The sequence below is a fragment of the Ictidomys tridecemlineatus genome, chromosome 15, assembly GCF_052094955.1.
Source record: "Ictidomys tridecemlineatus isolate mIctTri1 chromosome 15, mIctTri1.hap1, whole genome shotgun sequence".
Taxonomy (NCBI): Eukaryota; Metazoa; Chordata; class Mammalia; order Rodentia; family Sciuridae; genus Ictidomys; species Ictidomys tridecemlineatus.
The window spans coordinates 27055978-27072473 of record NC_135491.1 but is presented as its reverse complement, the minus strand read 5'-3'; the positions used below and the strand labels follow the sequence as shown (position 1 = coordinate 27072473).

Below are 16496 nucleotides of genomic sequence, written 5' to 3'. Positions count from 1 at the left end.
GAATCTCATGATAAAGACACAGAACTCAGAAAGAATGATCTGGGAGCTACAGATAGATTAATGATGCTGCAGCAGAGAATCTAAGTAGGAAAGGAAGATGGAAAGAGATCCAGAAGTCTAACAATGGGAGATGTGGAATAGCAGATTTTGACGCAGTCTGGCTGGGCACAAATAACTGAGCCGCCACAAAGCCTTGTAGGTTCAAACAGCAACTCTTTATTCCCAAACTCTCACCGGCACTCTACACACACTTCCCGGGAACACACTCCCTCTACCTGGCTCCACGGGCCAATTCTCTGGGAACCCGCAAGAACTCAATCAGAACTCCAAAATAGCAGGTGCCCAAGGCAGCAGCATCCGCCCTAATCCCAGAGCCACCCTATTCCCAGCAGAATCTGCCCCAATCCTGGAGCCGCCCTATTCCAGGAGCAGTGTCACCTTTAAACCATTCCCTCTGGCAAAATGCCAGTGATTCCGACTTAACTGTGGCTCTCAACAAGATTTTAGGTGTGCATTTTATCCTTTAGGTAATGGAGAGCCAATGGGATGCTATATAATACAAATTTTAGAAAGATTAAGTCTGCACTAGTAAAGGATTCTCAGAAAGGTTTTGAGCCCTAGGCACAAGATTGCAATTTTGGTCAATATAATCATTTTTGGCACTGATTTAAGACAATAATTGCAGGAATGCCAAAGGAAGAAATAGTCAAGAAACATTTTAAATATAGCATAAAAATGAAAGGCTTAAATTTAGTCTAGATTTAGGTACAAATGTCAATATCCTACAGTAAAATAGTAGGAAAAGTCCACTGATAAATTCTAATTCTCAGTTTTTTATTCCTTCAAATTAAAATAATTAAGTTTACATCTGGATAGGACTTTTTTTATCCTTTTGGTCACTGAGCAGATGATTATCATCAAAGCTACAAGTCTAGTGAGAACTGGAATTAAGTGGGTATAACAAATTAATTTGTCTTCATTGTGCATTTCCATGAAAACAAGATAACATAACCAAACAAGAGGATCTCTGAACTGATATAAACAGATAAAAACTCATATAAAAATATTTTACAAAGCAAAGATAATTACCCTACAAATATATAATTTTTTTAAAAAGATCTTTTTTAAAATGACTATATTGAAAATATTTAGCATGGAAGCTTCCTTGTTATCAGCAGACCACTCAAAAACTGTTTAACACAAGTGAAAGTTAAATTAACATACATATATAAGCAGTATTTTTAAAGGTTTTTAATTTAATTTCAATTTTCTTTCATTTGAATGGAAAAAATTCCCAACAAAGCAGGAAAAACATAATAGAAAATGATTAATGGTCTCTAACAGTACTTGCAACAATATCAAATACAATTATGTTTGGACAAGATTTTTAAATAACATTTTAAAAAAATGATACGTTTTTAAATGTTATTTGAAAACATGAAAGTTTGCTGAGTTCAGAAAAAGGCCAGCCAGTGGAGCAAGGCTCTATTTCCTACATGTGGCAAAAGTTTCTCACTACATATTTCCACATGAGGCCACTTAATCAAATCCTTAGCACCAAACTAGTCCGAGTCTAACAGTGGTAGGTTTGGGAATCATTTGGCCATAGAATGCTCTGCTGTTCAACATGTTTAAAATATATTATTTTTGCTCAAGAAAGAAGGAAATAATAAGGTCACCTACATTAAGATAGCAAGATCTATTAGACAGCAAAGATCTGATTAACTATTGGGAGAAAATGAAAATGTAATAAGAATACACGAGAAAGGCAAACACACAGAGACTAGTAGAGACAGAATATTACTTGAAATATGTTAAAATTTTCATCTTCAAAATACATCAGTAAATACTTAACAGTGCAACACTTACACTGGGTATGGTGATACATGCCTATAACTCCAGTTACTCAGGAACCTGGGGCATTGAGTTACAAACTCAAGGGCAACCTTGGGCAACTTTCAAGACCCTATCTCAAAATATAAACAAACAGGACTGAGGTAGAGCACTTGCCAGGCCCAGGGCTCAATCCCATTACCTCAAAATAAATAAACAAAACAAAAAAAAATTTAAATCAAAGGTCACAGTAAATTTAGAGGCTTAGTTTCTTGCCCTTCATTTTCGAAGAGTCAGAACTACATAAATGTCATTTATTTGCACAGATGAAAATTCATAAAGGGAACATATACAAGACAGAGAAAAAATTTTAAAAGATGAAATAAGATCATCCTAATCAGATGACATTAAAATTTTGGATGTAAATTATATATATAAGTTGCCCTGTAAGCTCAAAACTCTGTAGAAAAAACAAGTCTCCCAAATGAGGCCATGAGAAGCCAACTTTCTTGACATATTAATGATTAAATAATGTGTACCAATCATCATTTATTTACAACAAACTTAAAGGTTCATGTTAACCAGGCTCTGGAGTTGTGGCTCAGCAGTAAATATATAAATAAAGCACGTGATAGGAATGTTTTCAAAACATACCAGAAAGCTAAAATATACATGATAAAGGACTTTCAAATCTCAACTGTTCAACCCCAGAATCTGTGCCTGTCTTTCCCAGTTCCCATTCACATCTTTACCAATAAGAATTGATCTATAATCCAAATAATAGTATGAATGTTCATCTCCATGATTAGGGCCTAAATACTTGCAAACTTCAGTTATGAGTCATTAAAACTTGGATCTCTTTTCTTTCCTTTCCCCCTCACTTCCTCCCTCTTCTTTCTTTCCTTCTTTCTATTTTATTTTTACTTTTGTGTGTGTGAGGGGGAAATTGGAGGGGTGTGCTGCGAATTGACTCCAGAGCCTCATGCTTCTTTGGTAACTTCTTTGTCATATCTCCAGGCCAAACAATTGATTTTAAAAATGGCCAGAAAGGAGAGCCATATAAATGGCATAAGGTTCCTGACAACAAAGTGAAACACTTTTAAAACTTTTAAAATTTTATATATAAAAATCCTAAAGAAAATACTTGCAAATTGAATTAAATGGCACATTATAAAGATAATACAACATGATCAAGTTGACTTCATTCCAGGAATGTGAAGATGGCTGGTTCCACATACACAAATAATAAATGCAATATAGCACATAATAGAACCATGGATAAAAGTCATGTGATCATCTCAATAAACAAATACAAACCCTTTGATAAAATTCAACAACTCTTCATAATAAAAGCTCTGAATAAATTAGGCCTTGAAGGATCATGCCTCAACATAATAAAAGTATATATTACAAACCCATAGCCCATACCATATTGAATGAGGAAAAACCAAAAACATTTCCTCTAAGATCAGGAATAAAACAAAACAAGGGTATACATTCTCACTATTCTCATAATGTAGTAATAGAAATTTTAGCCAGAACAATTAGGCAAGAGAAAGAACTACAGGCATATAAATGGAAAAGGAGAAAGTTGGTCTGGGGATGTGGCTCAGTGGTACAGTGCTTGCCTGGCATGCATGAGGTCAAATCACTTGCATGGCAAAAACAACAACAACAACAGGAGGAGGAGGAAGTAAAATTATCTGTTTGCATATATTATTCTACACATGGAGAAACCTAAAAAATTTAATCAGAAGACTCTTTGACTCTGTAAAGTGGCAGCATACAAAATCAGCATATGAAAATCAGTAGCTTTTCTATATACTAATAATGACACCCTGCAAAGAAATAAACACTCTAATTTATAATAGCCACTCAAAAAATAAAATATCTAGAAATAAAACTAAAGAGTATAAAAAAATCTCTAAAATGAAAATTATAAAATGCTGGAGAAATTGAAAAAGATACTAAAAAGATGGAAAGATCGCCCATGTTCATGGATTGACAGAATTAATATCACTAAAATGGTCATGCTACCCAAAAAAATCCTCAGATTCAATGCATTCTCCATCAAAATAACAATGACCTCCCTCACAGAACTAGAAAAAAAATCCTAAAATTCACATGGAAACAAAAGACTCCCAAAAGCCAAAATAATAATGAGTAAAAAGAGTAAAGCTGAAGATGTCACAATATGAGATTTCAAGATATACTACAAAGCCACTGTGACCAAAACAACATGATGTTGACATAAAAGAGATACACAGACCAAAAGAATACAATAGAGGTACCAGAAATAAATCCCTGTATTTTATCTTCAGGCAACTGATTCTCTATGAAGAATGGGATGGCACTAAGTTAGAAAGCTTCTGTATAAAAAAGGAAACAATTAAGTGTATGAAAAGAGAGTCTATAGAAGGGGATAAAATTGTTGCCAGCTACTGTTCCAAGAGAGGATCAATAATCAAAATTAATAAAACATTCAAAAAACACCCAAAAAAAGTCCAAAGAATTGAATTCATAAATGGGCAAATAAAAAAGAAAGAAATAGGCAATTCTTCAGAGAAGATATATAAATAGCCAACAAAAAAATACATGACAAAATGTCCAACATCTTTAGTAATCTGGGAAATGCAAACTGAAACTACATTAAGATTTCATCTCACTCCATGTTGAATCATCAGTACAAATAATAATAAATGCTGGTAAGTATGCAAGAAAAAAGAAATTCTTATATACTCTTGGAGGGACTGTAAGTTACTTCAACCACTATGTAAATCAGTATGGACGTTTATCAACTAGGTTTGAAACCACTATATGAGCCACCTCTATCACTCCTCAGTACTTATCCAGAGGAACTAACATTAGCATTTTATAGAAATACATGCATACCCATGTAGCAGCAGAATTCACAGAAGCCAAATATGGAATCAATTTCATTCACCATTACTTATCTTTACCCTCACCTAACCTCTCTCTCTAATCTCTTTCCTCTACTTGAATGGCATCTCTTCTATTTTTTGTTTAAGTGACTGTCAAACATTATTCTTTTTTTTTTCTAAAATGTTTTTTAGTTGTCGCTGGACCATCTATAGATGAAATCAGCCAGTCTCAGAAAGTCAAGGGTTGTATGTTTTCTCTCATATGTCAAAGCTAGAGGGGAAAAAAAGTGAAAGAAAAAGGTCTCTCATAAAAATAGAAGAAACAGGGCTAGGCTTATTGCTCAGTAGTAGAGTGGTAGAGTGGTTGCCTAGCATGTGTGAGAGACTGGGTTAGTTTCTCAGCACCACATATAAATAAATAAAGGTCCAGCAACAACTAAAAAACATTTTGAAAAAAAAAAAAGAATAATGCTTGACAGTCAGTTAAAAAAAAAAATAGAAGGGATGCCATTCAAGTAGAGGAAGGAGACTAGAAAGGGGAGGTGAGGGTAAAGGAAGTAATGTGGGCAAAGACCAAATTATGTTGTGTACTGATACAAATATATCACAAGGAATCCTATTTTTTTGTGTAATTAAAGTACACCAATAATTTTTTTTAAAAACGTATGGACAAGGATTACTACAATTATAGAAAAATAGTTAACTAAAATTTTACAGAAAACCTTCCTATGTTAAATGGGCTGCATTCTAAAAGTTATGTTATAAATGGGAAATAGGGTCCTGTGCATAACCAATGTCACATTTTCTGAATCACTGTCAACATCTGCATCTTCATTATGCCCTTCATTACCAAGAATGGACAGAGTATCGCCATATGCCAGCACTGTGCACTGCGTTACATGTTCAACATAAACATATTTAAGAAATGGTTTCTGTCATAAGTCTGCTCCCTGTTTTCTCACCACCTTCCAGTCCATTTTTTACATAGTAGCCAGATAATTTTCATAAATATTAATCAGATCATTCAACTCCACTTATAATAAAACCTAAATATCTTCAAGATTCCCAAGGCCCTGCTCTTTACAATCCCTGCTCTCTTACCCATTCTTTGCCCACAACAGTTGTTTAGCTTCAACATCCTATCCTAGAACACTCATCTCTTCTTCTCCCTTCAATCATTTCCTCCTTCAGCTGAAATGTCATTTGCAGAGAGACCTTCTTTAAAGTTCCCAACCCAATCCTGCAAGAAACAGGAAGTTGATGAGTGGTGTTAATCAAGGAAATAACAGGGTCAGTTCTTCATTTTAGAAAGAAACAGGCAGCAACTTGTAGGTTGTGTTAACTAGAGAGGTGGTCCAGTGGGAGGTAATGACTATAGGCAGGAAACAACTGAAGGAATCCAGGGCAAAAAGAAACTGCATGTAAACAAAAATACCAGTCTTTGATGGAGCAAGATGGTTGACTAGAGGTACTACAGTATACTTCTCTCCACAACAAATGATCAAATGAACAACAAATGAACTACAAATGACCAAAAAAATTGAACAACTACTATTCCCCTAGAGGGTTTAAGGTGGAGTGCCAGAGTTCCATAGGGATATCCTGGAGACTTCAAGGAGCAGGGAGACTTGCACTGGCCTTACAAACAAAACTAAATACATCTCATCTCTCCAGGTGAGAGGGAACCAAAAGGGAATTTCACTGTGGGGAAAGATAAGCAGGAGGTCCCCAGTAATCCTTACTAATGTCAGGGAAATCCTGAAGTATTTGCTGTTGGAGAAGCCTACTGCCATCACAGTAGGCAGTCTGGGGAATTGCCAGGGAACACACACCACAACATTGCCCCAGGGGAAAAAAAAAAAAAAACAGACCATGTTGTCCCCTCCCTCACTTAGGTTCCTGTGGTACAACTTAATTTTTAAAGCAGGCCCATCCCAAGATCAGGTAAAGCAGCAGGGCAGCTATTCCAAACCACTCAGCTGTCAAAGCCCTCCTGGTCTTGCAAACCAACACAGTGGAGGCATCAACCCACTAGTAACCACAATGAGGATGCCAGGTAGTCCCATCCACCCTAATATGAAACAGCCTTGTGTCTACACTTGGTCACCTATGCTTGGTCCCAGAAAGCAGCGTGGCAATCTACCCTGAGTAACATCACCTGCTATTACCTCAGAAGACAGTTAGCCACCCTCCTGCAGCCATAAAATAGAATGAAATCCTGTCAACTGTAGTAATATGGATGGATCTGGAGGGCATTATGTTAAGTAAAATAAGCGAGGCACAGAGAGATAGTGCATGTTATTATGTAGAAGCTTAAAAAAGATGATTTCATAGAAACAGAAAAAAATAGTGGTCACTAGATGCTACAAAGAGTAGATGGTAGAAGACTAGATGGAGATAGGATAATTAGTTCCAAAATACAGTTAGATAGGAGAAATAAGTTCTAATGTTCTATAGCATAGTAGGGTGACTATAGTTCATAACAACAATTTACAAAGAAAGAGATAAGATGTACAACATTTTCAATTTACAATGAGTTTATGAGGATATAACACCATTGTAAATTGAGGAGAACCTATAGTGCAAAATTTCTATGAGATCTGAGAGGTCTAATAATCCTAGCTAATCTGAAATGAATGATAAAACAGTGAACATTACCAAGAGCAAGTAGTAATCACTGCCATTTTTTATGAAGTACTGGGCATGATCAAAGATGAAGAGAGAAAAGGCAGGAGTGGTTAGAAGCAGAGTCTCTTTCAGAGTTTGTATCCTAGCTCTACTACTCATGTTAAAGGAGCTACATTACTCCTCCATGTGTTGATTTTTTTTTTTCAAAAGCAGACAGCAGTATTACCTACAGCACAGAATTGTTGTGAGATTTAAGTGTAAAACACTTAAAATACTGTTTGTCATATATTAAGTACTCCATAAATATTAGCTGCTTAAGTGGTTGTCACAGCTATTATCAACACAACAATCATTATTGCCATTTTTAGTACCAGTAGCACTACCAGCAAATACTTCATAGACATTATTTCATCTTCACAAAAGAACTATGTGTTTATTTACAGTGTATAATGAGGAAAATTAGGTGCAACAGCCACTTTACACTTTTTTGTATATATCAGTACTGATACTTGAGCCCAGTGTCTTTCAAAAAGGGCAGTAGGAACTCAGGCATGATAATAAGAACTTCTGATTTAATGAACATTAATTATGTTTCAAGTACTCTTCTGTCCTTTAGGGATACAGCAGTGAACAAAAATGATGACAGCTCTGCTCTCTTACAGTTTATATTCTAGTGGACATAAAATTTAAGAAAGAAAAAAATCAAAATAGCAAGAAGTATACTGCAGAGGAACGTCTGGACATAGATTGGAAAGGAAACATCCTTCTGAGAACCTAAAAGACAAAAAGAAGGAATAAGTTACCCAAATTCCAGAAGAGAAAACTCACCAGACAGAGAAAATAGCTACTACAATGAGCTAAAAGGAAAATGAGACTGTAAATTAAGGATGAGAATCAGTTGAAGTGGAAAGAATTAGGGAAAGAGTTAGGTCACTTGGGGCTCTGCCATCTAAGGGAAGGGATTATGGATTTTATGCTAAGAAGATAAGATTTTAAAAAGAAAATGACATGATGTGACTTAAATTTTTTAAGAGCCTTCTTACTCCTTGGTTTAAGCATAGACTTTAATGAGTCAAGAATACAGATATAGGAAAACAAGATATTTTTATAGTATAGACCAGACATGAGAGAGGCCTGGACTATAAAGGTTGGAGAAAATGGAAAGATTTGGTACACATTTTAGAGATGAAGTTGAAAAGATTTCCTGGTGAACTGAACAAATTAGGTGGAGAAAAGAGAGAACTAATTCTTACATATTTGTCTTGAGCAGCTGGAAAAATAATGGTTTAGTTTAACAAGACAGAAAACATTTAATAAGAAATGTGGTTGGGAAAATGGTCCTGTTTTGGCCAGGTTATATTTGAGATACTCAGCATATGCCCACTTAGAAATGCTCAGTAGGCACCTGGATCTGAATCAGGAATTCTGGAGATTTCTTCTCTTTCTCTGATTTCACAGAAGACTGAAGGAAAAAAAAAAAAAACAGCAAGAGGAAAATAGCTTTTAGAATATACAATGTGAGTAGGTAACAATCTAAAACAGTGAGACAGGCTGTTGTGCTCTTCATGTAACCGTTTCACTTATGAAATCTGAAGTATCATCTTTGCTGAGCATAATGACACAGAAAGAGTAAGCTTTAAGGTCAATGAGATTCATGCCAAGGGAGTTAAGCGATATCATACGGTTTCCATTTCCTAAATCTTATAAGATTACAGGGCAAGACCTAGTAAGAAGAAATCAGAGCTCCCAGTAGAATAAAATTTATAAGTACTTCTGAAAATTCCACCCTACATGAAGGGAGCTCATTACATACTCCACATAAGACAAAAATCTTCTGACTATATATAAAATAACAATAAAATAACAACTGCTCTACTTGCTATCTAACAGGAATTTCTATAGAAATTGTCAGAAACAATGTTTTTAGAGTCATAGTGGATTGACAAAAATGACATGGACTCAGAATTTCTAAGATGGAATGATCCATTAAATAACACAGCTCTGTCAATTCTGGGTAACCTGATTCAAGCAAATTACAATTTAGCAAGACAGGTTTTCTTAATCAAATGGCTAATTTAAGAGTAAATCTCAAAATGAGAAAGAGATAAGTAACCATGTCTATGTGTAAGACCTTACTCTTAAAATTTAAAAAAAGCAATATTGTAAAAGACATAGTTTTAGGAAAGAAAAAAAATAAAATGTATGAGCAGCTACTAAATATCAAAATGCTTTGAATTTAATATCTTCTTTAATCCTCACAATAATCTCTCAAGGTGGGTTTTATTATCCCGTTTTTTTGTTTGTTTGTTTTTTAGAAAATAATAAAGTGAACTGAGTCTCCAAAGATTAAAGTAACTTGCTCAAGATCAAACAGGTAGTAAACAGCAGAGCCAGAAACCATATACTCTTTCATTAGGACTTCATTAGAGGGCTCTAATTCACCAGATTCCAGAAGTCTGAAACCTGTTTTCAAGTCACATTGAAACCCGCTTATTGGATGCTGATACACTCAGCAAGATATAGAAAAGGTGATGATTCATTTCACAAAGGAATAATTTATTAGCTTATTTTCTCATAAATTACTAAAGAAAAAATAACAAGCTGTTTCATTTCTCTTCAGACTATGGTATCATCACTATTATAATCACCTGTAGCAAAGCCAAAATGATTGTTACGGCTGACCAATTCAGTTAAAGTAATATACTGAATACTATAGTAGCCACTGAAGAAATGGAAGCAATCTGGGGTATTGGATACCATATTCTTTCCCTAATATTTATTTAATTTTTAATTAAATAAAAATTAAATAATTAAATAATTATTAATTTATTTAATAATTATTTAATTTCTTTTGGCTTTTGCATTTCTTTATGAATTCATTGTCTTGTACATTTTTTTCAAATGTTCTTTATTTTTTCCCCAAGCTTCTTTAGAGAAAACCCTGGATATCAAGATCTCTCTTTCATTTTAAGCAGTCAAAACAAATTACATTCAACCACTATACATACTAATGCATTAGCAGTCAGAGCATAACTCTTATATGCACACATAGAAATAAAAATGCAGAATTCACACTAAATTCCATAAAAAGTAGAAACAGGCAGGCACCGTGGCACACGCCTGTAATCCCAGTGGCTCGAGAGGCTGAGACAGCAGGATTGAGAGTTCAAAGCCAGCCTCAGCAAAAGTGAGGTGCTAAGCAACTCAGTGAGACCCTGTCTCTAATAAAATACAAAACAGGGCTGGGGATGTGGCTCAATCCCCAGTACCTCCAAAAGAAAAAAGAGTAGAAACATATCCAGAAAGAATAAGGAAGGTTAAAATACATGAAATAATCAGCTACATTATTGTGTCCACCTACAACTAACAAAAAATTATAAAAAAAGCTTATTAGATGAAAACATGCAATAAAACAATCTCCTATAATTATAATGTCCAAGGTACAATAAGGGAAAGCAAATCATTCCCAATATAAATGCAGTATTTCTAAATAAGTAAATAAATGATATATCTGAACACTTTATATAATTATTAACAGATAAAATTTTTAAGTATTTATAGTCTTACTATATTAATGATTCTTTAACATGGATTATAACACTGAAGTTTGCTATTTTCTATTTTGTTTCTTAGTGCATTCAATTTAAATTTCATAAGATGGTACTGGAAAAGCTTCTTCTCTACTGCCTTCAAACACTCTAGGTAATGTCAAAGAATAATTCTTGATTATAAGAACTATTGCTGTACAAAAGCATATCTTCAGCATTCTGTGTCCCCCTGACTTTGCTAATGCCGAAAACCTAACTATTAGAGGGAAAGCCAAGATGGAAAACAACCTGGTACTTAAAAAGAAAAGTAAAGTAAGACTGCCAGCATCCAAAGGACTAGGTTCCTAATCAGAATCCAAATGTATTCACTCCTGGGGCCATAAGTTACCTTAAAATTGTTTTCAAAATCATATGCACTCATCTGGGAAGCTGATTCTGCAGCTTTCAATCAGCTCTCATCACAATACTCTAAGAAGCCACTGTACCAACAACTCCTCTAGCCCTTACACCAAGAAACCATGGGATGGAGTGCAGAGCATAATTCTGAAACAATAGTCTTAGGACAAATCACTTCCTATCTGTGATAAGACCTATGAAATAAAAATACCTACTTCATAGGGAGTTGATAATGAGTAGACACATGTGGGATGTTGATCCAAAATTTCTGATTTATGAAAGTTGCTTTCATTATGTAAGAAGACAAAAAGTCATTTAAGAAGCTATACTATGTACCCATTTGACTATTTAGGTTCTCAGGCACCAAGGAACTGTCCTTAGACAAAGAGCTTGCCAAGTGTCAGGGCAGGGCTTCTACTCAGCCCTTCTCAAGCCCTAGACCACAAAACCACAACAGGCCTCATTTAAAACACAATGCTAACATGAGCCTAAGCCTAGCTGAAATGGTGCTTAGGTCTGGGCCCACCAAAGAGGAAATAAAACCAAAATGATATAGTGTGACAACAACCTTTAAAAATAAAGGTATTTAAAATTACCAAGTGACCCTTTCAGGGTCTACACACTTACCAGACCTTAAGAAAGCTGGTGGAGAAGAGACGACTGCACCAGGTGAGTTGGCCATTTCAAATTGTTGACTCTAATAATAAGTGTCGCAGGCTACATTACAGCAATTTTAAAACTGTTTAGTGAAGGTTAGAAGCAATCAGCATTAGATTAATTGAAAGCAGTGTGAGCAGTTATTAACATGATGCAGTGCACAACAAAAGGCAATAATTGAGGATCATTATATAATTTTATTTTCGCTTTTATGACTTGAAAATTTTATTTCCTTTGTTTGATAAATTACATTTACTTATAAAGATGAGGCAGGAAAAATAATATTCATTTATTACACATAAGAGTAGCATGCTTAATTGTGCAGTAAAATAATTATGCTACTATGTAACAATGCTTAGAATTCTGCAGAGCAGTCTATACCAGAAGCAGGTTAGTTCAACTTTCAAATAAAACTATTTATATATTTTTCTAAAAGTCACAATCAAAGTTGTTTTTAACAACCCAAGAAGTAAGTGATTCACTGAGAAGTTTTATCATCTATACTTCATACAGTTAAAAGAATATAAAACTTAAAACAGCTAATTTGGAGGACTAGCTTCAACTGTTTTCTCTTTTAACTCAACCAAGTAAACGTGTAGGAACATCCAAAATTAATACTATATACTTAACTACTTTCTACATGAAACTGGATTTAAGCAACTGCATTCAACAAGTTACATAAAACAAATGTTTTTCTCATTTAAAAGAAAAATAAGGTTTTCAAAGCTTATTGTTATAACATGTATTTAAGAGAAAATAAAGTAAAGACTAAAGAAAATAAACTCCATGTGCTTATTAAAAGAAAAGAAAAATACTGAAAAAATAAATGCTGGGGGCAATGCTCGATTCCCTGTGAGAAAACACTGATTATTCTTTGTCCAGACATAACCAATTCGTTAACACTTCTTATAGCCCAGATAATCACATAGTTAATAGCCAACTCAGTATTTCCACCTGACATTAAAAAAAAAAAACACTTAAAGAAACATGAAACAAAAATACTTTATAGACTACTTCAAATTATTGTATTAACTCTAAAATGTACTGACGACTCCTTTTCTAAAAATTCTCTCATACCTTGTGAGTTTTCTTATAACCTTAAGTAAATAAATGTACAAATTAACATTTAAAAACAATTTAATTGGCAACAAAGATGGTTGATGAAATAAAACACTTTCTATGTGTTTTAAAGGAAAAAAAAGTCAGGGTACACAACAGATAACTAAGAACTTCATTAAATGAGCAAAGTTCAAAAACAAAACAAACAAACAAACAAAAAAAAACAACAAGAAAACCCTGCTTAATATTAATGCAAATGCAGATTTAATTTTCCTGGACAATATCTTTTCCATCCCTCAATAATGATACATAGTTTCCTTAGTGGAAGACTCTCCATCCATCAACTCTCCAGCTTTAAGGGTGCACTTTCTGATCAAGACTATATCTAGGGCTGGGGATATAGCTCAGTTGGTAGAGTGCTTGCCTCATGTGCAAAAAGGCTCGGAGTTCAATCCCCAGCAACGTTAAAAAAAAAAAAAAAGAATAAGACATTTAAAAAAATATTACATTTAGTCAGTGAGAAATTTGGTAAGTTTCATTCTCAGATCTTGGAGAAGCTATCAGCCACAAGTGCTAATTTAAAGTCCTGACTTTGCAATTTGAACAAGTCAGTTCAGGACACATGCACTGTTGGCATCCTCTGACCTCTACAGCCTCGGGTTCCCAAAACCATGAAAGGAAAGTACAGGTCCTAAAGGCCACTTGTCCAGGGAAGGGGCTCACTTCATTCTGGGCCCTAAGTATGCTCAATATGACTTACTTTGTGGCCCCAGCCACCGAGTCCATCAATATCTGTCACATAGATATCTGGCTACAGCTTAAAATTAATGGGAATATAAAAGGGAAGTATGAAATAAGGCAACGAGCAGTCGCCACCTTTTTAGGGTCAAAATCTAAAACTGAAGCTCTTTGACTTTTTTGGATAGAATACACATAGGGAAGCCACAGTTCCTTTCCCAGTTATGTGTCGCCGCCTGATTTCTAGGGGCAAGACTCCAAGAGAAGTCGTGTAGCCGCTACTTTCTGAGGGGAAATACGGAATAGATCCGGAGAGAAACAAAACTAGACGGGAGGGCCGCCACCTGTTTTTTGTTTTTTTTTTTCTTTTTTTGCTGGGGGCGGGGTGCACATCTGGAGCAAAGGCACGGCCGCCGCCGACTTTCTAAGGAGAAATACACATCCAACAGGTTCAATCCCAGGACCCCCACCTCCCTGCCGCCCAAGGTGCTTAAGGGGAGGCACCACCCACTGTGCGGGGGTAGGGAGCGGCGCCCCAGCCCGCCAAACCTGAGCGCTTGGCCCGGGCTCTTCGCTCCAAGACTTTCCAGCTCACATCAGCCATGAGCCCTGCGGCCCCGGCCATCGCGCTGCGGCCACTGAATTGGCAAAAGCCCTGGGGGACGCCTGTGTGCACTACCCGCCCGGCCCCGCCCCCCCGCGCGACACTGTCGAGAGGCGCGCCGGCCGGAAGTGAGCGCGAAGGCGAGCTTCACCCCAGCTCCACGTTTCCCTATCGTCAGAGGGGCAGCCCTTGTCGCGAGAAGGCGTGGAGAGTCGACTGCGGCTCGAAAGCGCCTCAAGGCTGCGTGCTTTCTGTCCTGGTCGGCCGCGCGGTGCTTTGCGGCTGCCGTCAAGCGAGGCGCTGGGCCGGCGGGCGGGGGCCAAGGGGCTGCCATGGCGGCGGCGGGCCGGCTGCCGAGCTCCTGGGCGCTGCTAGCGCCGCTCCTTGCGGGGCTCGCTCTGCTGGGAGTCGGGCCGGTCCCGGCACGAGCGCTGCACAACGTCACGGCCGAACTCTTTGGGGCTGAGGCCTGGGGCACCCTGGCGGCCTTCGGGGACCTCAACTCCGACAAGCAGACGGACCTCTTCGTGCTGCGGGAAAGTCAGTGCTTGCCGGGCCCTCCCTCTGTCCGCTGTCCGTGTGCCCTCCCGGTGTTCTCCACATCCCCTGTACCCGTAGCGGGTCCTCTTGCTTTACCCAGTCCTTCTCTCCTAGCTCTGTGGCCCTCCCTTTATCTCCAGCATCCTTGACAGCTTGTCCTTTTTCTCCATTTTTCCAACCCCGGGTTCTGTCCCGGTCACTTCACGTTTTGACCTGCCCCTCAAAGCCCTGGCAACACCCCTATTTTTCCTGAGAAGCCCGCGGCCTTCACCCACGCACCCCACTCGTCCCCGTGGAATCACCTGCCACTCAGAGTCCTTCCTGATTTCCAAGAGTCTTTGTAGCTGGCCTCTCCGTCTGTTCCTAAGGCCTCTTTATTTGCTTTGGCTTTACTTCAGGTTTCCCCTTTGATGAACAGAAGATGCAACTTGACAGTTTCTTCTCATAGAGGACTTATCTTTGCCTCCCCATTTAACTAATCCCTCCCCCTAAGTCAGGGTTTCAGTTTTCTCTGAAGCTACTGTAACCTCTTCAGGCCCCAAACACTCCATCCCTTTCACAAACGTTGTGCAAGGACCACTAATAAACCCAGAGCTTTATTGAGAAAGTCTTCACAAACTACAAACTCGTCTACCTCATGAACTGCCTAGTCGTTAGTGCACAACTGACTCTTTCTCATTACCTTCACCACCCTAATTTTCCAAATCTGTGCTTTTTTTTGGGGGGGGGGGCTAACTTTGTGGTTCTTGGAAGTTATTTGCTTTACCCATCACAAAGACCTTTTTTTCCCCAAAAAAAATCTTGATGCTGACAGTGGGCATTAGAAGAGATCTTAACATTCTTGAGTACCAACAAAAGCAGGTATTGCATAAAGGTCAAGGCCATAAAGAAAGTGAGGAGCTAGTGCAGAGCCTGACTGACAGGATCCTGACCTCTTGTGGGCTCTGGATATTTTTCCTGTCTTTAATTACTCCCCATTTTGCAAGAAGTGTTTATGCTGTCAAACATGTAACTACTTAATCCAATCTTGGTAGATGGTAGTTGGCCTGTTCTTTCTTAAATGGTTTAAAAAGTCTATCTCATTGAATGCTAATTGAATTCCAAGAATGCATCAACCTTGGAGATGATTTTATAGGAGCCAGAGCAGAAGGGTCTTGGAGGATTCAGTTTTTGCTGCTTAAATGTTTTATTATGTCCATGTTGTAAAATATCTACAACAAGAGTTAAAGTTCTGTGATGAGCTAAATGACCTTTTAAAAGAACAACATAATGGACGTGGGGAGCACAGGGATTGATATATAGTATGATATAATATAGGGTTTTTTGTGGTTTTGTTTTTGCTGTGAATTAAATTCAGAGTCTCACTGTTACACAATAGTACAGTTTTAAGGGATGTTCTTTGTATTTTTTTTTTTTTAATGTCAGCCCATCTGACTCTTGGCAGAATCCACTGATTTTGTTTTGTCTTGATCCAACTATGTATTTTTATGGTTATCCTTCCTCTGCTTCTTTGAATATTAAACTTATGATATACTGTTAAGTTCCCATCCCATTAGATTAATAGGGCTATCTTTGAAAGTGTACATGAACTGGAATAGAGTAAGTTTTCTT

General features: G+C 37.1%; 2 protein-coding genes across 7 annotated transcripts in view; one reads left to right on the top strand and one right to left on the bottom strand.

Moving 5' to 3' along the window:
* Positions 1 to 14587, bottom strand: part of Phkb (phosphorylase kinase regulatory subunit beta) — a 221059-nt gene extending 206472 nt beyond the window's left edge. For 2 of the 4 annotated variants that reach the window (XM_005318148.5, XM_005318149.4), the window contains exon 1: positions 14291 to 14587. In XM_005318148.5, the coding sequence (XP_005318205.2) occupies positions 14291 to 14366 (76 nt within the window). In that variant the 5' untranslated portion in view covers positions 14367 to 14587. Of the gene's footprint in view, positions 1 to 5816; positions 5956 to 11914; positions 12027 to 14290 lie in introns of all 4 variants that reach the window. The other 2 variants (XM_021721160.3, XM_078032254.1) reach the window with 2 other exon arrangements.
* Itfg1 (integrin alpha FG-GAP repeat containing 1) overlaps positions 14487 to 16496 on the top strand; it is a 260497-nt gene continuing 258487 nt past the window's right edge. Inside the window, exon 1 of one of the 3 annotated variants that reach the window (XM_021721173.3) lies at positions 14487 to 14885. In XM_021721173.3, coding sequence (XP_021576848.1) covers positions 14678 to 14885 — 208 coding nt within the window. In that variant the 5' untranslated portion in view covers positions 14487 to 14677. The remainder of the gene's footprint in view (positions 14886 to 16496) is intronic. The other 2 variants (XR_013430849.1, XM_005318147.5) reach the window with 2 other exon arrangements.